This window comes from Podarcis erhardii (genome assembly GCF_964252035.2).
Source record: "Podarcis erhardii genome assembly, chromosome: 9".
Taxonomy (NCBI): Eukaryota; Metazoa; Chordata; class Lepidosauria; order Squamata; family Lacertidae; genus Podarcis; species Podarcis erhardii.
The window spans coordinates 80,530,113-80,554,195 of NC_138512.1; the positions used below are offsets into that span (position 1 = coordinate 80,530,113).

The following is a 24,083-nucleotide window of genomic DNA, read 5'->3' on the forward strand; positions in this document are numbered from 1 at the left end:
ACAGTATAACAGCCAAAGGCTGGTTGGAGAGGAACATTTTTGCCTGGCACCTGAAGATATGTAGCAAAGGCGCCAGGTGAACATCCCTAGCGAGTGCATCCCACAAGCAGGGAGCCACCTCCGAAAAGGCCCCGTTCTCGTGGTGCCACCCTCCGGACCTCCTGGAGGAGTCACACAAAGAAGGGCCTCAGGTGGGAGGGTCTGGCTTGCTTCCTACGGGGAGAGGCAGTTCTGGAGGCGTTGCAGTGGTGAGGCAGATAATGAGAGAAACCAGGCTCCAAAAACCTCTCCGTTTATTAAGCTACAAGGAGATCAAAGGGTGCATGGGGGGTCAGGGAGGGCAGGGCTGTGCCGATCAGAGGGCAGCTCCCGGGCGCAAGCGGGGCAGAGGCTTGGGCTGCTGGAGGATGTGCTGTCGGCTGGGGGTGGGCACCCGAAGGCACATGGGGTGGAGGCTCCCCGGCCCCTCCTTGGCCTCCTCCTGGTGCGCATGGGGAGAGACCTTCTCCCGGACGCCACCCACACACCGGAGGGTCACCCCCGTGGCCAGCTGCACCGCCTGGGTCAGCAAGTTGGGCTTGACGAAGACGAAGCTGGTGGGCTGCAGGACCCCTCCGGCTGGGCTGGGCGGCTGGGCGGCTTTCTCCGCCAGGCTCCTCCGCCCGCCCAGCAGCCTTTCGCCGTGGGCGCTGCCCTTCTCGGCCGGGCCCCTGGGCAGCTTGGGGGCTCTGCGCCCCGAGACGGTCTTCAGGGCCTCCTGCTGCTGCGACTCCACCTCCGGGTCCACCACCTCGGCCGAGGGCTTGACCCAGCGCTTGGGCAGGCTGGCTGGCTCCAGGCGCGGCGCGGCGGTGATGTTGCCCGCCTGGTCGTAGAAGACGTCCCGGGTGTTGGGCGGGCGGCCCAGCTGGATGCGCAGCAGATTGCTGCAGGAGAGCGGCAGGAGGCACGGGCGCGAGGCCTCCTCCACGGGCATCTGGGAGAGCTGGCGCAGGAGCAGCTCCTTTTCCGAACCGGCCAGTGGCTTCACAATGTCGCTCAGCCGGGACGCCTGCAGGGGCCCGTAGTAGGCCTGGGGGCCCAGCCTGCTCTTGCAGGACGGCAGGGGGGACGGCAGGGGGGCGATGGACACCAGGTGAGGCAGCTGGGTTCCAGACTTCAGCACCGCCTTGCTGCTGCGGGACCTGGTGGGCCGCACCTCCTTCAAGGACTCCTGGGCCAGCTTCTCTGCCTCCCACCTGGGGGTCCCCAGGGGGAAGCCCTGAGCAGCAAGATCGGAGGGCCCTGCGGGCTCCTCTTTGGCAACGGGGGACTCCTCTGGGAGTTGAGGAACTTCCTCCGGGAGTCTGGGAACCTGGAGGAGAGACATTGGCCAGATCAGCCAAGGGGCCAGAAGATCAGCATCCCAACTTAAACATTGTTAGGTAAAGGTACCCCTGACCGTTAGGTCCAGTCGTGGACGACTCTGGGGTTGCGCGCTCATCTCGCTCTATAGGCCGAGGGGGCTGGCGTTTATCCGCAGACAGCTTCAGGGTCATGAGGCCAGCATGACTAAGCCGCTTCTGGCGAACCAGAGCAGCACACGGAAACACCGCTTACCTTCCCGCCGGAGTGGTACCTATTTATCTACTTGCACTAGTGTGCTCTCAAACTGCTAGGTGGGCAGGAGCAGGGAACTGCTAGGTGGGCAGGAGGATTCGAACCGCTGACCTTCTGATCGGCAAGCCCTAGGATCTGTGGTTTAGACCACAGCGCCACCCGCGTCCCTTGAACATTATTAGCGACCTTTAAAAATGACAATGTCCATCTGAGATAAGAAGCACCGATCGCTCTTCTTTCAGGAAACGCCCAAGAACTTGTTGGCCCAAACTGGAAATCTCTGGAACACTCGCAAAGGTCGCATTGGAGAAAAAAGCTTTCAGGGAAACGGACCAAGGAAGTTAAAGCCTTAAGCTGGGAAGAGACAGTTTCATAGAGACAGGGCACTATGTCCATTACAATGGCATCCACCAGAGTTGCATTTGAACCTTGGAAAAATGCTTCTCCATAGGACCCTCTGGTTTGGGGAAATTGGGTGAGGAGGGGAAGTTGCTTACGAAGGGGTGCTGTAGTCTCATGTTCCTTTTGAAAAACCAATTAAAAACATTTAAGAACACAAGCCAAGGGGCTAGAAGCCAGCCTGTTGGACTGGGTGGGAGAAGCTGACTGGTTATAATAACATTATTATTTATTCATTGTATACACCGCCCTTCCTCGAGAAACAACAGGGCATTTTACAACATAAAATAAAAAAATCATGGGGTTGGGGTTTTTTTTGGCAATGTTTTGAAAGACTAGGCTTTGCTGCTATGGTAGCAGAGCTGTTTTGACAGTGAAACAGTCTCCCTTGGGGGGAGGCGGACTCCCCTTCCTTGGGGGTTTTAAGCCGAGGACAGGTGGCCATCGGTCAGGGATGCCTGATCCGAGATTCCTGCACTGCAGGGGATTGAACTTGATGACTCTCAGGGAACTCTTTCAACTCTGGTTCTATGACTCTAAGGTTAGCCCCAAAACTGGGGGTTTGAAGAGCAGAATCAAGACACTGAGGTCCAGCGCCGAGGGCCTTCTGCCGGTTCCCTCCCTGCGAGAAGCCAAGTTACAGGGAACCAGGCAGAGGGCCTTCTCGGTGGTGGCGCCCACCCTGTGGAACGCCCTCCCACCAGATGTCAAAGAGAAAAACAACTACCAGACTTTTAGAATACATCTGAAGGCGCCCTGTTTAGGGGAACTTTTAATGTTTAATAGACGACTGTATTTTAATATTCTGTTGGAAGCCGCCCAGAGTGGCTGGGGAAACCCAGCCAGATGGGTGGGGTATAAATAATAAATTATTATTATAATATTATTATTATTACAAGCTACTATTCCAAGTCCTCCTAGTGAAGAAGAGACAAATCCCGGTGTTTGTGGGGGAGACATTGGTTCCATATTTCTAGGCAAGAGGCTCTCCGGGGAGTCAGGCAGGGGACCATCCCAACCTGACTGCTCTGTCCGGGGTTGGCAAACTGCAAAACTGCAAAGGGATGGGGGCAGTTCAGGTGAAAGGGCAAAGCGTGAACTTTGCTGGAGGGCTGTGCCAAACGGGGAGGGATTTTCAAGGCTTGTGCCACTGCCAGAACGCTGTCGGTCCAGGAGGAGGCGAACAAGGTAACTTGCGGCTCTTTTACAGCCAAGGCCACCTGCTCACTTCCTCTCTGAAATGAAGTCATTCTGCTGGGACCTTGGCAGTCAACTACACCAGCCTCCAGGGCAGGAGGAACTGCGGCTTCCAGGCCAGGGACACGGAGTCCATCTTGCGCAGTATTTGGCAGGGAGTTTCTCCCAGCCCTAACCAGAGATGCTGCCACTGGGGCCTGAACCCGAAGCCTTCAGCTCCACCACGGAGGACGCAACACCTCACAAGAGCAGCAGGGAAGCTGCAGCATGATGCTGCCATGCCACATTTGCCGCAACATCCCAGGGAGACCTTCAACCTGCTAGGAACTAAGCCCATCGTGAGCTAGGGAGGGGCAAAATTGGTTTTCAATTATACCACCAGCTGCAATATACTGATCTATCACAATGTCTGACACAAGGATGGAGCTAAGCAGAGGCTCTGGCTGGATTCATGCTATTTCCTGCACTGTGATTTTTGGGGAGCGCAAATGCAGCATGATTTGCAATACAGTTGTACCTCAGAAGTCGAACGGAATCCGTTCCAGAAGTCCATTTAACGTTCGAAAACCAAGGCGCGGCTTCTGATTGGCTGCAGAAAGCTCCTGCAGCCAATCAGAAGCCGCGGAAGCCCCGTCAGACGTTGGGGTTCCAAAGTACGTTTGCAAACCGGAACAGTCACTTCCGGGTCTGCGGCGTTCGGGAGCCAGAGTGTAGGTCAAAAATGATGAAACGGAGGTCCTGATATGGTTTTGGACAATATATGGATATGCCACCCAGCTGAGGCCTTCTCTGCGGGCCAAGCACCCCCTGTCCCTTCTGCCCTCCTGGCAGGATCTGTCCTCTGGGGCCCCTGGTCCACCCAGCCCTCCTCTGGATGCCTCCCACCCAAGCGTCACCCCCCCAAGCGTTATTGGAAGGATCTTGAATTCATCAGCCCCAGCAGGACGATGCCATCCCTCACCAGCCTGGCCGGTGTGCCAGCCCCCCTGCCCTCCTACCTCTGACTCCTCCGGGCTCGGCATGGCTTGCAGCACAGGCACAGAGCCCTGGGCCCAGGAGTCGGTGATGCCGGCCACAGGCTCCTCGTCCTCCTGCCAGGTGGGCTCTGCGGGCACCCCGGCCTCGCCCTCGTCTCGCACCAGGAAGCGCCACTCGATGATCTGGAGCATGGCGTCCCGGGCCTGGGTGATGACGTAGGGGATGCACTGGGGAGGGGGCAGAGCGGAGGGTGAGCAGCAGATTGGGCAGGGGAGGGTCTGGCAGGGTCCCCTCCAAGGCTCATGGCCTCACCGCCCCCCCCCCCAGCCGGTCTGGAAACCTCAAGGAGAGAAAGAGAAACACACACACACACTGGGCTCTCCCAGAACAGCCCAGCTCTGAGCATCAGAGTCAGAGGGGCAGGCAGGAAGCTTAGGCTGAGGGGCGAGATTTGCACCCATGGCACATGCACACCTGGTTGGCCTCTTTCAAAAGGCCAGGCCGTCAGGCTCCTTGATACGGGATGGACACCTTCAGCCTATCCCTTTCGGTGCCTGCAAAAAATGCTGGGATTCCTGCATTGCAGCAGGCTGGACTAGATGGCCCTCGGGGGGCCCTTCCAACTCTGCAGTTCTCTGATTCCAAGCTGTTTGCAACGGCTGGGCTAAGAAACAAAACATGTTGTTGTTGTTGTTGAGTCGTTTAGTCGTGTCCGCCTCTTTGTGACCCCCTGGACCAGAGCATACCAGGCACTCCTGTCTTCCACTGCCTCCCGCAGTTTGGTCAGACTCATGCTGGTCGCTTCGAGAACACTGTCCCACCATCTCGTCCTCTGTCGTCCCCTTCTCCTTGTGCCCTCCATCTTTCCCAACATCAGGGTCTTTTCCAGGGAGTCTTCTCTTCTCCTGAGGTGGCCAAAGTCTTGGAGCCTCAGCTTCAGGATCTGTCCTTCCAGTGAGCACTCAGGGCTGATTTCCTTCAGAATGGAGAGGTTTGATCTTCTTGCAGTCCATGGGACTCTCAAGAGTCTCCTCCAGCACCAGAATTCAAAAGCATCCATTCTTCGGCAATCAGCCTTCTTTATGGTCCAGCTCTCACTTCCATACATCACTACTGGGAAAACCATGGCTTGAACTATACGGACCTTTGTTGGCAAGGTGATGTCTCTGCTTTTTAAGATGCTGTGTTAGGTGCCAATTATTCTTATTCTTGATAGAATCACAGAATGGTGGCGTTGGAAGGGACCCCGAGTCATGTGGACATTTAGTTCAACCCCCTGCAATGCAGGAATCTCCACCAGATCACACATGACAGGTGACTATCCATTTATCTTTATATTTATCTTGTGTTTTTCAGGGTGGCTTAAAGAGAAAGTGAGAGAAAAAGCTAAAAGCATAGAATGATAATCATAAGGAAGCTCCTGGTAGAGTACAGGGTCATGTTTAAGGTGCTGGTTTTGACCTTTAAAGCTCTATGTGGCCTAGGACCCTTGTACCTACGGGACCGCCTCTCCTGGTATGCCCGGTGGAGGACCTTACGGTCCACAAATGACAACATTTTGGAGGTCCCAGGTGACAAGGTGGTTAGATTGGTCTCAACTAGGGCCAGGGCCTTTTCAGTACTGGCCCCGACTTGGTGGGACGCTCTGTCCCAAGAGACCAGGGGCCCTGTGGGACTTGACATCTTTCCACAGGGCCTGCAAGACAGAGCTGTTCCGCCTGGCCTTTGGCTTGGACTCAGTCTGACCCTTATGTTTCCCTCTCCTTACGGTTTTGATCTATGGGCTACTATTAAAATGAGGCTGCATTTTAAATTGCATTTTAACCTGTATTTTAAATTGGGTTTTTCCCCCTATTATGTTTTTACTGTAATTTTACTGGTGTTATCTGTCCTGAAGCTGGCTCTGGCTGGGGAAATCAGGGTAGAAATAAATAAATATAAAAATATAAAAATAAAAATGCAAATGGCATTGAAACTATATATATATGACCTATTAAGAACAGAAACAGCAGCAACAATACCGCTTTCTCTGAAGGTGAACCCAGCTGGACAAAGTGGGCCATCAATGAGAAATAAAGCAGAAGAGAATCAATCACACAGACCATCACTTGAAAAATAAGACTTGCCCCCAAATGCCTGCTAGCTTATATATCTGAGTTTCTGACGCTGCTCAGCCCTCCTCTCTTTCCTAGAAGGAAACCGAAGGGATTCTGGCATGCAGCCTGGGCCCCGAACAGTGGCCTCCTTACCCTGGAAGGCAGCGCTGCCCACAGAACGACTCACCTGCCTCTCCAAATAGACCTTGAAGCACTCCTCCAGGACCTGATCCATCAGCCCTGCCAGGATGTCGCCCACATGATCCTCAGCTTCCTCAAAGCCCAGCAGGGAGAACCAGTCTCCTTCCGTCAGGCGCCCCGGGACGATCTCCACCTGGGGGACGGGCACCGTGGGCGGCCGGGACCTCTCCGCCCGGGACTTCGCAAGGGTCACGCGGGATGTCATTTTCTGCGGGGGAAACAGAACGCACCTCTCAGAGTCAGCTCTTGAGATGGGGGGGGGGCCAAGAAACAGCTCTGCGCCTGGTCCTCGGGCACGGCGCTGGTGCCAACGAACGCTCCCATGCCCTTGCCCTCCCTGATCCCCAAAAGGGGTGCAGGGGGACTGGGGTGAGAAAGGAAGGATCTTCCTTGGTTTTTCAGTTCTGGGAGGGAAGCTCTGGGTCCCAACACCAGCTCTGGGAGGAAATGATACTCAGCACCCGAGGCTGGCATGGGCTGCAGGGACAAGGTGAAGGGCCCTGCCTGCAGGCTGGCGTAGCTTAGGGAGCCTGGGACACCTACTCTGGGGGTGGGGGCATGGCAGCAGATTCCCAGGATCTCCAAGGAGCCAAAGATGCCCTGGAGGGGATCTGGGGGCTTCTGCAGACACCATAGGTTGTTCTGAGTTCTGGGCCCTTTCCAGCTTTGGGCAAAGGGGATCACAGCTCTGTAGGGTCCCTGATGGGGGTTCTGGCCGCCTCTTGCCTCTGCCACATGGATTCCCATAAATGGAGTATGGATTGAACAGCATGAGAAGAGACCAGCAGCAGCAGGATCAGGCCAAAGGGGGGGCATCTAGTCCAGCACCCTGATGTCACAGTGGCCGACCGGATGCCCCAATAGGAAACCCGCAAGCAGAACTCGCACACGGGATCCGTCTCCCCTCCTGTCGTTTCCAGCAACTGGGATTCAGAAGCATTGCAGAGCAGAGGCATTCTGGCTAGCAGCCATCCACAGCCCTCTCCTTCTCCACGAATTTGTCTGATCCTTGTCACCCAAGGAAGGAACTTAATTACTTAATTAAAAATTTCTGCGCTGCTTTTCAATTAGAAAAGGAAAGCGGCTCACGCAATGATAGCGTGTAGCAACTGGCAACGAAGATAATCATCAACAGTCATCATCCTGGCTGAAGACACCAGGAACCAATATGGAGGGAGAGGCTGTGCAGCATAATGGTTAGAGCAGGGGTCAGCAAGGTTTATCTTCCCTGGGCAGAGGGAATTCCTCTGTGGGCTGGATTGAGCACGTGCCTGTGATTTTCGGCACCTGCGTCTGTGCAGATGCGATTTTCGGCGCCGCGGAAGCAAGTCCCTGCACTGCGCTGCACCAGTTTAGCGCAGTGCGCAAGTGGGCATCTCAATTCGGGGGCGGCTCAGGGGCCAGTCAAACGACCTCCACGAGCTGCTTCCGGTCCATGGGCCTTAGGTTGCTGACCGCTGGGTTAGAGTGTCAGACTCTGACCTGGAAGACCATGGTTCGAGTCCCTACTCAGCCTGGAAGCTCAGTGAGTGACCTTGGGCCACTCCGCCTCACCTACCTTGCAGGGTTGCTCTGGGGATTCAGTGAGGAAGAGGAGAGCCGGACACACCTCACGGACCTCCTTAGACCAAAGGTACAATCAAGGAAATAAATAGGAGAGGGTTAGGGAAAGTCCAGGAGAGGAGGGAAATTTTCCCACAGGTGGTGAAAAGGCCCTCCGGCTGGTGCCAGCCTTATCTCTGCAGGAAGAACATTTGACAGGATGGGGGCCAAGGACTTCAATGGCAGGAAAACAGAAGCAGAGCAGCCAGCAGGGGGCCGGGTGTCCCTGGTGTGACAGCTCAACCTCAGGCCCGGAGAGGGAACCCAGGCGTCCGGCCGTGTCTGCTTGCTGGTCGGAACTGGAAGCGCCTGAGTGGGGATCGCAAACGAAAGATGAGAAGAAATAAGTTCTTACAAGAAACCGCACCCAGAATCCTCAACTGAGGCCCGTTCACCTGCACGATTTCAACTTGACGCAGCTGACAGCTGGTTTAAATCGTGGGCATTAAAGACATGGATGGCAGAGAGCTTAAAAGCTCTTTTGTGCTGAAAAGTCGCTGCAAAAAAGAGGTTTTAACCTTATAGTTTTATTTGGGGGGGTGGCGGCAAGAAACTCATTCCGCGCAGCACCTCCATGTTGCAGGAGCAGTTCGAATGGGGCAGCTCAACTATGCGCACTTATCTGTGTGCCGTCCCAGAATGTAACCCATGAGCAAGATGCAGGTGACCTGTAACCCGTTGCCAACTTCTCTGCCCCCCGGCAAGGAAACAAAGCGAAATCAATTCAGCTGTGATGAAACCGCCAGGACTGAAGACCCCCCCCCCCGGAAGCACCTGGGTCACCCTGCACCTCTGGGTCTCCATCCCTTTCTTTGCCAATTTTTACCTGCCCTCTCCTTTGGGAGGGCCACCCACCTGGTGCCCACCTGAGGGAGGCTCACCTGCAGCCGCTCTGGACCGCAGAGTCCCAGAGCGGAAGCCCAGTCCACCAACCGCCAGACCATTCCAAAGAACCCACAAAGCTCATTGTTCTGAGAACAGTGAGAACAGAGAGGAGTTGAAGGGAGCAGAAGCTGCCAGGGCCCCAGAGCGGCGGTTGCCATGGGGCCAGCTAGCGGGACCCCCGCCAGGGGATCTGCAGTCCAGCACCCGCCACCAGCAGGACCAACGGTCAGGGAGGAGGACGGAAGTTTCAGGCCACTGCCAGGGGACACCCCAAGGGTGAAGGCCAAGGGGAGAGCAGGACAGCTGGAGCTCAGGCGGAAGAGACGCCCGGGCAGCTGGAAGATTCAGGAGAGATGAAAGAAAGGCCTTCTTCACGCAGCGGGGAGATAAACGGCGGAACTCGCTGCCACAGGAGGCAGTGATGACCACTAATTGAGATGGCTTTAGAAGACGGTAGGACATATTCCAGGGGTTGGACTAAATGACTGACCCATGGTGTCCCTTCCAATTCCGCAGTTCTGTGTTACAAGTAAGAAACCAAGAGGAAAGGAATTTCATCAAGGAATGGGGGAAATTCGTGGGATATTTGAATACAAAGAAGTTCGTTAGCAGGATCAACATAAGACAAGCAGTTCAAAGTAATGGTATAGAAATATTAGGAAGCAATTAATAGACGGACTAACGTAGGAAATGCAGTATTTTAAAATAAAATTATAAGAAACCGCAACAGCGGAGAAGGGAAGTCAAAATATATATGCTTAGAGGGAAAATATTTGATTTCTGTGCCTCTGAATCCCAGTTGCTGGAGCCGCAGGAGGGGAGAGCTGCTCTTGTGCTTGGGTCAGGTTTGTGGTTTTCCCATTTAGGGCATCTGGTCGGCCAGAGGGAGACCCAGAGGCCTGATCCAGCCGAAGGCTCTTCTCCGCTGATGCTCTGATGTCCAGAGGAGAATTTCCCAGGAACGTCAGAGGAGTTTGCTGGATCCGACCCCGTGGAGGGATCCCAATGTCCAGCCCGGCCTCCCGTTCTCCAGGGTGTCCAGACAGAGGCCCAGGGTGGGAAACCTGCAATCCGGCCCCCGGCCCCCTTCCAGCGCTGCAGGGCTGCATCTGACCTGGGGAACCAGCCGAGCAGAGGCGGCCCTGTTGAGGGAAGTTTTTTATGTCTGACGCTGTACAGTGTCAGACATAACACTGGGTTAAGTACTTAATTTGTTCCAGAGGTCCGTTCTTAACCTGAAACTGTTCTTAACCTGAAGCACTAGTTTAGCTAATGGGGCCTCCCGCTGCTGTGTGATTTCTGTTCTCATCCTGAAGCAAAGTTCTTAACCTGAGGTACTATTTCTGGGTTAGCGGAGTCTGTAACCTGAAGTGTCTGTAACCTGAGGCGTCTGTAACCCGAGGTACCACTGTCTTTATACGTCACCCAGCCCAGCCACTCTGGGTGGCTTCCAACACATATCAAATGAAGCAGTCCACTGGAATCCAATAGTAAACAGTAAAATTAAACACCCGCAAATCCTAAAGAGTTTACACTGATCAATTACAGTGGTACCTCAGGTTACGTACTTAATTCGTTCCGGAGGTCTGTTCTTAACCTGAAACTGTTCTTAACCTGAAGCACCACTTTCGCTATTGGGGCCTCCTGCTGCCGCCGCGCCGCTGGAGCCTGATTTCTGTTCTCATCCTGGAGCAAAGTTCTTAACCGGAGGTTCCATTTCTGGGTTAGCGGAGTCTGTAACCTGAAGCGTCTGTAACCTGAGGTACCACTGTATTGTTTTTAATATTTGGTTGGAAGCCGCCCAGAGTGGCTGGGGAAACCCAGCCAGATGGGCTGGGTATAGATAATAATAAATTATTATTATTCCTAGAGCCCCCAGAACCCTGGAGTCGGAAGGGGCCCCGGAACATTCCTTCCAAGCTGCTGCAAGGCAGGGCCCTGTGCTGCTTGACCCCGGGACCAGAGGGCGGGCGAGGGGCGAGGGACCCCCCGAGGTCATCCAGCCCAACCCCTGTCGCGCAGCAGGGATCTCAGCTCCAGCGTCTCCAGCTGGCCATGTTGGGAGCCGCCTTGAGCACTGTTTTGACTCCGTAAAGGCGGCCTACAGATGAAATGCTGGGGGGGGGGTGGGCCAGGGAAGCTGGACTGGCTGGCCCCCGGGCTGGCTCCCTCCCTCCCTCCGGGCCCGGCCGCCTCCTGAGGCGGGGAGTTCCGCCGGCCCTCACGCCCCGCATGGCGGCCCCCGGCGCCCCCCCCGCCCCCCGAGCATGCGCCCTCGCGCCTCACCGCCAGGCTGAGGAAGGTGGAGGAGACTTCGCGCAGAGACGGGCGCGCCCCGCGAGACGCCGCCAGCAGCCGCGTCGCCATGGCAACTCCGCCCGGCCGCCCATCGCCCGCGCCCTGCAGGCCACCGTCGTGACGTCAGCGCGCCCGGGCGCCGTCTCCATGGCAGCGGGGCAAGCGGGCCGGAGGAGCGGCGGAGAAGGCGGCGGGTGAGGCGGAGGGCGCCGCGGGCCGGGGAGGGGGCCGGGGGCCGGGAAGAGCCGCCCCCCAAGCGGGAGAGCGCGCGCATGCGCCCTGCGCGGCGGGGACTTGGCCGGCCCGCTGGTGGGCGGGGCCTCCGCACGCCCCGCCCCTGTTGGTGAGCCCTGGCCCTGAGGAGCTAGTTGTCACAGTGCGGGGAGGGAGGCAGGGAGCAGAGCGGAGCCGCCTGGGCCTCTCCAGCCCGCCCTTCTCCCCCCAGCCCCCTCGGCCAGGTGAATGTGAACCCTGGTCTCTCTCCGACAGGGAGGCGGGTGGCGCTGTGGGTTAAACCCCAGAACCTAGGGCTTGCCGATCAGAAGGTCGGGGGTTCGAATCCCCGCAATGACGGGGTGAGCTCCCGTTGCTCGGTCCCTGCTCCTGCCACCCTAGCAGTTCGAAAGCACACCAGTGCAAGTAGATAAATAGGTACCGCTCCGGCGGGAAGGTAAACGGCGTTTCCGTGCGCTCTGGTTTCCATCACGGTGTCCCGTTGCACCAGAAGCAGTTTAGCCATCTTCTTCTTCTTTGGCAGTCCCTCGTAGCCGAGTAAGATTGTCTTCCATAAACACGGTTTTAACAGTGAGTCCGTAAGTGACAGTGGAGGCCAGTTCTGGACCCACACGTCCTTCCACAGTCGGGACATTGGTTTCTGGGCGCCACACTGGCCACATGACCCGGAAAGCTGTCTGTGGACAGACGCTGGCTCCCTCAGCCTGAAAGTGAGATGAGCGCTGCAACCCCATAGTCGTCGTCATCATCATTTTATTTGTATGCCTTTGACTGGACTTAATCATCCAGGGGTCCTTTACTGCGTTCCTCTATAATAGAGGAACACAGGTGGCGCTGTGGTCTAAACCAGAGCCTAGGGCTTGCCAATCACAAGGTCAGCGGTTCGAATCCCTGCTACGGGGTGAGCTCCCGTTGGTCAGTCCCTGCTCCTGCCAACCTAGCAGTTCAAAAGCACGTCAAAGTGCAAGTAGATAGATAGGTACCACTCCAGAGGGAAGGTAAATGGTGTTTCCGTGTGCTGCTCTGGTTCGCCAGAAGCGGCTTAGTCAGGCTGGCCACATGACCCGGAAGCTGTATGCCCGCTCCCTGGGCCAATAAAGCGAGATGAGCGCCGCAACCCCAGAGTCAGTCACGACTGGACCTAATGGTCAGGGGTCCCTTTACCTTGAGAGCCAGTGTGGTGTAGTGGCTAAGAGCGGTAGACTCGTAATCTGGGGAACCGGGTTCGAGTCTCTGCTCCTCCACCTGCAGCTGCTGGGTGACCTTGGGCCAGTCACACTTCTTTGAAGTCTCTCAGCCCCACTCACCTCACAGAGTGTTTGTTGTGGGGGAGGAAGGGAAAGGAGATTGTTAGCCGCTTTGAGACTCCTTAAAGGGAGTGAAAGGCGGGATATCAAATCCAAACTCTTCTTCTTCTTCTTCTTACTTTTTCCGACACACCAACCCCGACACCCCACGAGCTCTTGACCCGACCTCAGCCAGGCACCAGCAAGAGCAGCTCCCGAAGCATAGCTGTCAACCTTTCCCTTTTCTTGCGAGGAATCCTATTCGGAATAAGGGAATTTCGTTTTTAAAAAGGGAAACATTGACAGTTATGTCCTGAAGGCACAGAGGACTAAAGGGGGCCCGGAGGGAATCACCAGCAGGAGCCCCTAGCCCATCTCTCTCTCTAGAGGCTGGAAGTGTTCCTGAGGGGTGCTCAGGGGGCCAGACCCAGGTTCAAATCCTCCCTCGGGCATGGATTTTGGTGGGCAGCCCTTGAGCCACTCCCATTCTCTCTGCATCGCCTCCCTTTGCAGGGTTGCTGCGGAAACACAACAGGGAAGGGGAAGCACTGTGCTTGCGACCTTGAGCCCCCTGCCAGCCAGCTGGTGCAGAGGGACTTTCTGGCGGATCAGGCCCTGCTTAGTTAGGGCAGGGAGGGGGCAGAGGGAGCCAGCTGGGTTTCTGCAGCTGATGAAGCCACAGGAAGGCTCCCGTCCACCTTGCGTGGCTCTGGGCCTGCGTGCAGCTGAGCCTGAGTCAAGAACGGGCAACGGATCCTGAGGGACGAAGTGCAGGGCACCCAGAGTCCCAGCCTGCTCCCTCCCTCAGTCCTCATACATGCGTGCAGGCGTTCATTTTCGTTAATGCATGCATATTTAAAAGAAAACCAGTGAAGAATCTTGTGCACGTCCAGCAGATTTACTATGGTGTTATCCTTTGTGGAGCATGAATCCAGCGCCTGGCGCTTGATGTGTAATTCTGATGCCACACATGAGTGTGGAAGGTTTGGGGAGGGAACACTGGAGTTAAATGGCAGTGAAGTGGACCTGATATAACCACCTGATATTTCAGTTGGAGCTTAAGTGTATGCAAAAGAAGCACAGGGACACTTTGCCTGGAAGATAATGATTAATAATAATAATAATAATAATTTATTTATACCCCGCCCATCTGACTGGGTTTCCCCAGCCACTCTGGGCAGCTCCCAACAGAATATTAAAATCAGAATAAAACATCAGACATTAAAAAAAATGGGGCCAGGGCACCTCCCAGCAGCCTCAGGGGCCACGGTGAAAATTCCAAATGGCGCAGAAGATGTCAGAAGCAATCCTGGCGGCTCAGGTAGTCGTGGTGGTCCAGGGCGGCAGAACCTGTGGAGGACTCCTCGGACCTTCATAGAACTGTAGAGTTGGAAGGGACCCCAGGGGCCATCTAGTCCAACCCCCTACAACGCAGGAATCTCAACTGAAGCATCCGTCATAGGTGGATGCCCTTCATGGCTGAACTGCAGTTCCCATCATCCCTGACCATTGGCTGCACTGGCTGGGCCTGATGGGAGTTGTAGTCCAGTCCTGGAGGCCAGTACTTCAATGTTCTGCCCAGACACTGAGGTCCAGCTCCAAGGGCCTTCTGGCGGTTTCCTCCCTGCGAGAAGCCAGGTTACAGGGAACCAGACAGAGGGCCTTCTCGGTGGTGGCGCCCACCCTGTGGAATGCCCTCCCATCAGATGTCAAAGAGAAAAATAACTACCAAACTTTTAGAAGACATCTGAAGGCAGCCCTGTTTGGGGAAGCTTTTAATGTTTAATAGGTTATTGTATTTTAGTGTTTTGCTGGAAGCCGCCCAGAGTGGCTGGGGAAACCCAGCCAGATGGGCGGGGTATAAATAAATTATTATTATTATTATTACTACTACTACTATTATTATTACTCTTATTACTCTTATTATTATTACCTGGCTGGCTCTCAAGCTGTGCTGCTGCCTGTCGTCTCGGGTGCCTTCCTCTGCCTCTTGGCCTCATGCCCCTTCTCTCCCCCCCCCCCCAGTCTCCCCCAAGCAGGATGTACCGAAAGGAGAAGAGCATTTTGCTGAAGGACAGCAGCCTGGCGCTGTACAACAACATGAGCGTCCTGCCGCTCCCGGCCAAGCAGCTCACGTACTTTGCCAGCGTGCATGGCACCACCGTCAACATGGTGAGCGCCTCCGATGACGGCCTCAGCTTCTCCCACCGCCAGCTGCAGGCCAAGGAGGGCAGCCTGGGCGTCGGGGCCTCCATCATCACCCAGGTAACGGGGCTGGCAGGAGGGAGGGAGGGAGGGAGGGAGGGAGGGAGGGGAGCCCATCCCTAGCTCCCTGCCCAATCAATTCCCCACAGGGCAGCTGCTCTTCTGCTGTCACTGAGAAGCCAATATCGGCACCCTGAGGCGTCAACATTGGCCAGCCCAGAACATGCTGATCGAAAGGGCGATTGGAACAGGCTGGGGCAGAGAGGAGTCCGCCTGGCCAGAAGTGCAGGGCTTTATTCATTTATTTATCTATTTTAATTGTTTTTATTAACGTATAAAACATATGTACATATAAAACACATACATATACATTTACATAATACGGTGGTACCTCGGGTTAAGTAATTAATTTGTTCTGGAGGTCCATTCATAACCTGAAACTGTTCTTAACCTGAAGCACCACTTTAGCTAATGGGGCCTCCTGCTGCTGCCGCACTGCCAGAGCACGATTTCTGTTCTCATCCTGAATCAAAGTTCTTAACCCGAGGTACTATTTCTGGGTTAGCAGAGTCTGTAACCTGAAGCATATGTAACCTGAAGCGTAAGTAACCCGAGGTACCACTGTACACATACGCAACACAGTACCTTATTTTCATAACATAAAACATACCTGCATTACTCTATATACTACCTACCTATACTGTACATATCAACATACCTACACACCTGCCCCACACGGACACCCACCAAGTGACTTGACTTCCAGCTGTTCTTGTTACGCTACTTTATTTTTCCAACTAGCTTAAACGCATTTCATTATTTCTTTAATCTCTTCTTCTGCCTTGACTTTACTCTCCTTTCTCTCTACTCATTTTCTGGATTCACTGTCAGAATATCTGTCAGAAATTCTACCTTTTCCACATAAATTTTGAGGTCTTCCTTAAAGATAGCCCACTCCTTATTCACTTTTTGTACCATATCTCCTCTTATCCTCCCTGTTAGTTTGGCAATATGGAAGTATTCCATCATTTTAGATAACCAGCCTGTTTTAGTTGGGACGCTGCTGCTTTTCCTATTTTTGGCAATCAATAACCTTACCGCTGTAGTTGTGAAGTGCAGGGCTTTATTTAAACTCAGCCCCAGACCTTTCTATCAGAGTCCCAGTCCAGAATGCACAAAAGGAACAACAGTGCCCCTGAGCCCGTGCAGAATGCCTTTCCTTCACTACTGAGCCAGTCGCTTTCTAGGCCTGCTTTGGCTCTGTGGTGTGGCTTGTGAGTGTGGTGGCATCTCAGGCAGCCTCCGTGGGTCTCCTTGCCTTGCTGCCCACAGATGTAGAATCATAGAACTGTAGCGGTGAAAGGGACCCCATGGAGTCATCTAGTCCAGCCCGCTACAATACAGGAATCACAACTAAAGCATCCCTGGCCAATGGGCACCCAACTGCTCTGCTTAAACACCTCCAAGGAAGGAGAGTCCAGCACCTTCCACTGTTGAACGGCCCTTGCCACCAGCAAGTTGAGGAGCGGAGTCCTCCTCTGTCCCTTGAGGACCTGGCACCCTTGCATTCCAGCTTTCGTGGAGCAGGCTGGCACTTCCCTCACCCCTGGCAGGTGACGGAGGACGAGGAAGTCCACAGAAGACCCCTCGCCCAGAGCTTAGGAGAGGAGAAGGTCTCTTTGGCCCCCAGGTGGACAGCTCAGTGCTGGGCCGGGTGATGGCTGCATTTGCTCGAGAGGGAGGGAAGAGTTGGAAGGCGCTTTGCACATGCTCTGAAGCATTGCCTTCCTCATTTAACTCTGTGCTTTCCTCTGGGGCCACGGGGAAGCAGGCAGGGGGCAGAGAAGGGCGTCTTCCTGCTTCTTCTAGTTGCACCCTTGTCTTCCAGGCTGCCTGGTGTGTCCTCCCTTCCCGGGTCCTCTTGGTTCTGACTTCACGGAAGGGGATCCAGGTGAGAAATGGAGCCGGGGGCCACGGAAACCTCTGCCCTAGAAAGGCCCCAAGCCGGTGACCTTCCAGACCCACCCCGTCTCCTGGGAACCGCCTGCTGGATTCTCCAGCGCCTCTTACCTTTCTCTCTCTGCTCTTTCCCCCTTCCTCCAAGATGTACGAGTCGGACGGGTCCATCATGGTCTACTGGCATGCCCTGGAGGGCTTGGAGTCACCTCCAGGTACCCTTTCTATTTCTGGCAGGAGGGTTTCTTGGAGGGAGGGAAGGGCACCTGCTTTCCAGTTCAAAGGGGGGGTTGCCATGTTTCAAACAGTGAAAATCCATTGTGCTTTCCTATCTCGAGCAGCAGCAATAGCAGGTGCCACCTTTTTTGTCCAAGACAGGAGATATTCCCCTCCCTTTAAAAAAAACACAAAACATTTCAACAATAAGTACAAGTTCTCTTAGTCCTGTGGAACACGCCGGCACTAGAGATTCAGTGGGCGCCTTCTGTTGAAAGCCTTTCTATTTTGCCAGGCTTAAAAGGTAAAGGGGTAAAGGGACCCTGACCATTAGGTCCAGTCGTGGCTGACTCTGGGGTTGCGGCGCTCATCTCGCTTTATTGGCTGAGGGAGCCGGCGTACAGCTTCCAGGTCATGTGGCCAGCAGGACTAAGCCGCTTCTGGCGAACCAGAGCAGCGCACGGAAACGCCTTTTACCTTCCTGCCAGAGCGGTACCTATTTATCTACTTGCACTTTGATGTGCTTTTGAACTGCTAGGGTGGCAGGAGCAGGGACTGAGCAACGGGAGCTCACCCCGTCGTTATGCAGTCCATTAAGAAGTACATGTTTCCACAATGCTCTGTCGATGTTTGTTTTTAATTTATTTTTGCTTTTAACTTGCTTTTAACTTTTTATTAATCTATTGCTTGTTTCATGTGAAGCCCTGTGAAATATTTTTATGATGCAGCAGTATATAAATACTTCTATAGACAAACAAACATCACATTTCCAAAAGAGGAGCTATAAAACACCCACTTTTCTTAACTACAGGAGACCAGTTACCATTGGGGCAGATTTGTAGTTTGGAATCCTCCTGTCTCATATTCCCATAGGCCCCTTCTCTTTCCCTCTAGTCCTGATATCTTCTCTGAAGTTGTGTCTCAGCAGGTCTGAGAAGAAGCAGAGAGTGGACTAGAAGAAGCAGAGGCCTCGGAGCTGAACTTTTTAGAAGCCCACCCTTTTTCTGAACTTGCATGGATTCCTCCTGCTGGGGATGTGGCCGTGCACACCTCCAAACCCGTGAGGGGCGAGTAGACAGGCACCTCCCTGGCACATGCCTCCTGCCCGTTTGGAGGGTTGCACTTTCACGCCCAGGGAGCTCTGGGGCAAAGACCCCCAGCCAGCCCCAGGCCTCTGCCGCTGCCTGATCTCTGCATTCTTTCCTTTGCAGGGAAGGCTGTGTTTGCTCGTGGGATCGCGGCAACCGGGCAGCGCTTCGTTTGCGTAGGTGAGGAAGCAGGAAGGAAACGTGGGTGGGGAGAAGGTCAAAAGAGGACAGCTGAGCACAGACAAAGGCACTGCTGGGCAGGGGGGCCACCCCATTGCTATGGGTGAGAGTAGTCGACCCCCTGAGGATGCGCCATGCCTGAAGCCTCACTTTGTGTGTCAGTGGCAGCAGTTGCAGAAGGGATTGGCGCCATGGTTGAATTTCGCGGAGACCCGTTTGCCCAGGGGTCGGCAACCTAAGGCCCATGGGCCACAAGCAGCCCACGGGTGTCATTTAACCGGCCCACGAGCTGCCCCCAAACTGAGCTGCCCGCTCGGCGAGTCCCCACACACTGCACTAAACCAGCGCAGCGACTCACTTCTGCGGCACTGGAAATCGCATCTGCGCAGACGCCAGAAATCACAGAACTCCTTATCTGGCCCACGGAGAGATCTCTGCTGGAGTGAACCGGCCCAGGCGAGGTAACCCTTGCTGACCCCTGCGTTTGGCGGTGGGGATGGAAAGCTAGTGGCACTGCTCTGCGGAGTAGCCAGGATCACCAGCTGACTCCAGAGGACTTGTTTGCCCTGCACGAAGGCCGTTTCCCCTGGGAGAGGGCTGCAAGGAGGGTTGGTGCGGAACGGGCTGCCCCGGTGAGCTCGCCTGGGCAGGTGGGAGGCTGCTCCTTCGCAGGTGTGGTGAGACCGGCCCACCTGGGGCTGCTGCTTCAGAACCCCCTTGGCTGCCTTCCCTCTGCAGGGACATCCCTGGGGTCCGTCCTCGTCTTTGACGTCCCCGCCAAAGGCACCAACATCACGCTGAGCGAAGTCCTCGAGAAGCACTGCGACTCCATCACCGACATTGCTGCTGAGCTGTGTGAGCAGCCGGTAAGGAGCCGCCGGGTGGGTACCGCTCCCACAGGGCCCCCAAAGCCCCCTGTCGTGGGGGCAGTGAGCTGATTCTGCCCTTTCCCCCCTCTGCAGGAAGGAGTGCCTGATTTGGTGACGGCCGATGACTCTGGAGCCTTGTGCGTCTGGTTTTCTGGAGAGAGGTTCACGCTGGCCAACAAGATCCCGGCTTCTGAGTAAGCGCGGAAAGAGAGAGGCCTGCTCTGGGGACAAGGATTTGGCCCTCCTGAAAGCACTCGGCCCCCAGAGAGATGGAAACAAAGCCTTGACCACTCTGGCTGGGGGGGGGGTGGCTAATGGCCCTGAACCCAGCCCAGCCCTGCCCCATTCCAGGGCCTGAGCAGAAGCCTTTCCCAGTGGCCTGTCTTGCTCCAAGCAGGCACCTTTCCCAGTCCTGTCCAGAGGTGCCCCTGGGGATCAAGCCTGGGGGGCCCCTGCATGTCCAGCAGTTGCTCTTGCCCCCCCCCCGAGCAGCAGCCTTCCCCCCGGCACAGGAGCCTCACCCAATCCCCACCCCACGCCCAGGTGCACCTGCTCCTCCGTCAAGCTGTGGAACGGCGTCATCGCGGCTGGTTACGGCAACGGGCACATTCGCCTGTATGAGGCAGCAAGCGGGATCCTGCGAGCGGAAGTCCGTGCTCACGCCCGCTGGATCTATGCCCTGGACCTGGCGCCCCTCTCGGGGAAGGTGGGTCTGTCCTGCGTTTGAGGAAGCCGGGGTTTCTCAGGAGAGGGGAATGGTGGGGCAGGGCGGAGCCTCCCAGGTGCAGTAGACCAGGCAAAGTGAGTCAGGCTCCATCGCATGCGAAAGGCGTCCTCTGACTGGGCCCCTGACCTGCCAGGTTTGGGCAGGAGTGAGACTGCACCAGTGGAACTCCTTGCCACAGGATATAGCAAAGACTAACAGTTCAGTGGCTTAATGAGGGATCTGTACGACCTGTGCCAAGGGGCTAGGAGCTCTGGTGGCAAAATTTCAGAGAGAGGCTCTCTCCAGCCCTGCTCCCACCAGGAGGGGCCTGCTGTCCCACTCTTGGCTGGGCTTCTGCTCCCTCTGCCTGGCAATGGCTGCCCTTTGCACGCGCTCTCAGTCACTCCTAAGGGAGCTTTCCCTCCCTCCCAGGAGAGCTGCCCCAGGCCCAAGCCAGGGGGGTGTTATTGGGTTGTTGTTTATATTTTGATTATATATATATATATATATATATTGAGGTTTTTTATGTTGATCTTTTCTGTGAACCGCCCTGAGACCTCCAGGTATAGGGCGGTATATAAATTCAATAAACAATACAAAATGAAGGGAGGCCCCAGCCCCACTGACGACTCCTCTCCCCACACAGCTCCTGTCGGCAGCGGAGGACTCCTTTGTGCAAGTCTGGAAACTGAGCCCCAGGCCTGACTCTGAGGGCATTGAGGTGAGGCTGGCTTGCCTGGCTGGGTGGCCCTCTGCATGGATGCTTTAGCCAAGATTCCTACATTTCAGGGGGTTGGACTAGATGACCCCCAGGGTCCCTTCCAGCTCTTTAGATTCTAGGATTCCTCCAGGCACTTCTGTCAGGCACCCCCAGCCTCCTCCCAGGGGCATATCTCCTCTTGCTTGCCTGCCCCCCACACTCCGCCCCAGCCATGGACCCCACTTGCCCCCTGGATTGTGTTCAGTGGGGACTCTCCACCACTGGATGTGGCCCCTGGGCTCAGCTGGGGGGTCATCCATGCAACCTGCTTCCTCCTCCCGGGCCTGTGAGTGGGAGCTTGGCGGAAACAGGAGCACCCACACTGACGATGGGGGGCTGGGGAGGGGGGGGGCTGGCACTGTTCCCAAGCAGAGGTGCAGACTTTTCTGACAAACCTTAGAAAGAGGGACAGAAGCCCTGTGGCTGGATTGGGCCAGCGGCTCTGCCTCTGTGTTCTCACAGAATCATAACCTTGTAGAGTTGGAAGGGACCCCCAAGGGCTATCTAGTCCAATCCCCTGCCATCCAGGAACATTCCTCTCCTAGGAACACAGGAAGTTGCCTTATACAGAGCCAGCCTATCAGTCTACCATCCATAGCTGTCAACCTTCCTTTTTCTTGCGGGAAATTCCCTTATTCCAGCGTGGTTTCCTGCTGCTTCCCACTGCTATCCCGGGTTGTTATGTAGCCTAGATATCCCGTAGACTCTCCCCGGGACAGGTGAGGCTGCTGATCCCTTATTTTCAAATCTGAAAGTTGACAGCTGTGCTACCATCCCTACTGCTGTCAACAATGGTTTGCAGCAGCCCTTTAGGATTTCAGTCCAGGTCCCCTTCCAAGCCTGCCTGCGAGATGCCATTTGAGATTGAATCGGAGACCTTCTACCATGCAGAACAGTCTCTCTGCCCCTGAGCTTTAGCCCTTCCTATGGCAGCCCAACAACCCCCCCCCAAAAAAAACAGGGTGCTTCCTCCCCAGTCTGTTTCCAAACGAACTGCACAGCCTTGAAGCAACATCCTTGTTTGCTTTAAGCTGAGCAGCAGGTCTAGAGGGCAGAGGACGCAGGCTGCGGGAGCCCAGGGCCTCCCAAGGACAGCGGGGGGGGGGGGAGGATGAAAGGGATTTGGGTGGCTTATCCCCCCCCCCCCCGGTGCCCCAGTCAGAAGCGGAAGAGTTGCAGCAAGCCCGCTGCTCTCTTCTTGGCCCTGCCAGAGATTGGGGGTCAGGGAGTTCCTCTGCGGTGGACACCCAGAATGACATGGTCCTCCCTATCTCCCCACAGATTCAGCACTGCCACGCGGAATGCGTGACTGACACCATGATCTGTGGCGCCCGTTTCTGCAACCCCGAGGGCAGTGCCTTTGCGGTCACCGGCTTCGAGCTCAGCGAGATAATCCACTATGTCCTGGTGTAGCCCTTCCTGGCCGCAGGAGAGGGGACCATCTGGAGGCAGGCCGGGGGGGGGGGGTGACGGATAAAACAGAGGCTCTCTGGGCATCCTGCAGAGGGGGCTCAGGGAACAGGCATCAGGGGCCCAACTTGCCTCCCCCTTTTAGGGCCACAGCCCCCAAAAACACTCCCTTCCACTGTCTTCACTCCGGGCAAGGCAGGGAGCACAAATCCTCATGTGACCCCCCCCCCTTGGCTCTCACCGTCATGCTATTCAAAGCCCCAAGGAGATGCTGTCTCTGCCTTGCCCCCCCCTCCCCCCAGCAGACCACTTACTCTGGCTCCAGAACCAGACACATCACTGCCCTTGCCCAGCGGATGGGGGAGAAGAGGCGAGAATATTTCCCAGGGCCTTCGCACTCACAGACCCAAAGACCTCGGGGGGCGGGGGCTGGAGAGAGAAAAAACTGCCCAGGCACTGAGAAATGGGTGCAGGGTGGAAGAATGATTGCATCCCCCACCTGCCCCCCCCCCATATCTTACTAATGTCCCCTCCTCCTATGAGAAAGGCCCTTGTCAAGGGTGGTGCTTGGCCCCAACCAGGCTGATAAAAGTTGGCAGCTCTCTCTGATGGAAGTGGGCTCCCATCGCCCAGACCCACGGGGTGCTGGGGTCCCGGCTGAAGTGGCGCTTGGCCCAGAGGGGGCACAATTCTGCAAGGACGGCCAGTTGTAGGCCTGCCCGCACCCCCCAGGCCTGGTCCTCCTACAGCTTCTCTCCCAGATACTAAGGGCCCAGTGCTGGTGGGAGACCCTGGCCTTGCCCCTCACCCTGCATCTGCCTCTTGCTTGGGGCGGGGGGGGGGGGCACTAGTTTTTCCAGCTGGGCCACAGCTCAGTCCTGCTGTTCTCTGCCTCCCACCGGAGGGTTAGACTACCGGTGGCCACATTTATTTATTTTTTACATCTATTGCTGTAGCAAGAAACAGAAAGTTAAGGAGAAGGTGAGCCGCAGTTCTTCAAACCAACCATGCGAGGGGCAGGGAGACATGTTAGGTTGTTTCTTGTGCCAGGGAAAGAGGATGCCCCACACCAGGAGCCTCTTGCGCCCCAGTGGCAGGAGAGGACTAGTCCCCCCTCCTCCTGGCACTCGGACCAGTGCCTTGCAGCAGGAGGGGGCAGGCCCCTGGCTCTCCCCAGGGTGCTGGACTCCACATCCCGCCCCAGTCCCTGGCGTACTGGAGAGTGGCAGGCTCCCCTGGCCCAAGAGCAGCGAGAAGCCCCCAGGAGGGTCTCCCGTGGGTGTAAGTTAGGTCGCGAATGTATTGTTGTTCACAAGAGTTTTTTGTTCAGAGTTTTCTCCATTTCTGTCTACGAGCTGAACTGTGTTTTGCTAGATGAATAAAGATGTTAACTGCTAGCCACCAGTGTGGAAGCATTTGCTGGTTTTGGAAAGGGAAAATGCCTTTTGCTTCTTCGCCCCACGGCCACAGCGTGTGTGTGTGTGTGTGTGTGTGTGCGCGCGCGCATACGTCAGTCTCACAACTTGTGCAATTGCAGCTTTACATGGGAGGCAGGAAAATGAACGAATGGAGAGTCAGAAAGGGCAATTTGAGATCTCACACCCTCTTCCCAGAGGCCTGTAAGTGAGGCAGAGGGCAAGGCCCACCCCAGACCTGTAGGGATGGTCATGCTGGGAGCGTTTGGGGGGTTTCCCAGCTGTGCCCCATTTGGCCTTTGCATGTGCACCCCCAGAACCAGACCCTGGCATAAGGTGCCGGCCCACTGGAGTGTGTGCCGAGTGCAGCACAAGTCACAGCTCAGCCTTGGCCTTCCACGACTTTGGGCAGCTCTTCCTTTACCCTGCTGCAAAATGGGAATGCATAGAACGGCCAGAGAAAAAACAGCCCCCTCCGTGTCCGACATTGCTTTTGGAAGGAT

General features: G+C 55.7%; 2 protein-coding genes across 6 annotated transcripts; one reads left to right on the forward strand and one right to left on the reverse strand.

The window, feature by feature from the left end:
- Positions 1-276: 276 nt before the first annotated feature.
- Positions 277-11,349, reverse strand: LOC309350178 (uncharacterized protein C2orf81 homolog). Of its 3 annotated transcripts, none has more exons than XM_081876944.1 (5): positions 8,954-9,117; positions 8,029-8,091; positions 6,457-6,678; positions 4,194-4,400; positions 277-1,354 (listed from the first exon to the last, which is right to left on the reverse strand). In XM_081876944.1, exons 1-5 carry the CDS (start codon positions 9,113-9,115, stop codon positions 356-358), a joined length of 1,653 nt encoding a protein of 550 aa, XP_081733070.1. In that variant the 5' UTR covers positions 9,116-9,117; the 3' UTR covers positions 277-355. The 3 variants fall into 3 exon arrangements, with proteins under 3 accessions (XP_081733070.1, XP_081733069.1, XP_081733071.1); XM_081876943.1 differs by having other exon boundaries at positions 8,939-9,117; XM_081876945.1 differs by lacking the exons at positions 8,029-8,091; positions 8,954-9,117 and adding an exon at positions 11,244-11,349.
- WDR54 (WD repeat domain 54) lies at positions 9,424-23,562 on the forward strand. Of its 3 annotated transcripts, none has more exons than XM_081877118.1 (10): positions 9,424-9,486; positions 14,801-15,040; positions 16,869-16,931; positions 17,085-17,151; positions 18,364-18,420; positions 19,159-19,286; positions 19,383-19,483; positions 19,833-19,995; positions 20,642-20,716; positions 22,037-23,562. In XM_081877118.1, the coding sequence occupies exons 1-10, from the start codon at positions 9,439-9,441 to the stop codon at positions 22,166-22,168; spliced, it is 1,074 nt and encodes a 357-aa protein (XP_081733244.1). In that variant the 5' UTR covers positions 9,424-9,438; the 3' UTR covers positions 22,169-23,562. The 3 variants fall into 3 exon arrangements, with proteins under 3 accessions (XP_081733244.1, XP_081733246.1, XP_081733245.1); XM_081877120.1 differs by lacking the exon at positions 9,424-9,486 and adding an exon at positions 11,401-11,449; XM_081877119.1 differs by lacking the exon at positions 9,424-9,486 and adding an exon at positions 13,597-13,745.
- Positions 23,563-24,083: the final 521 nt, after the last annotated feature.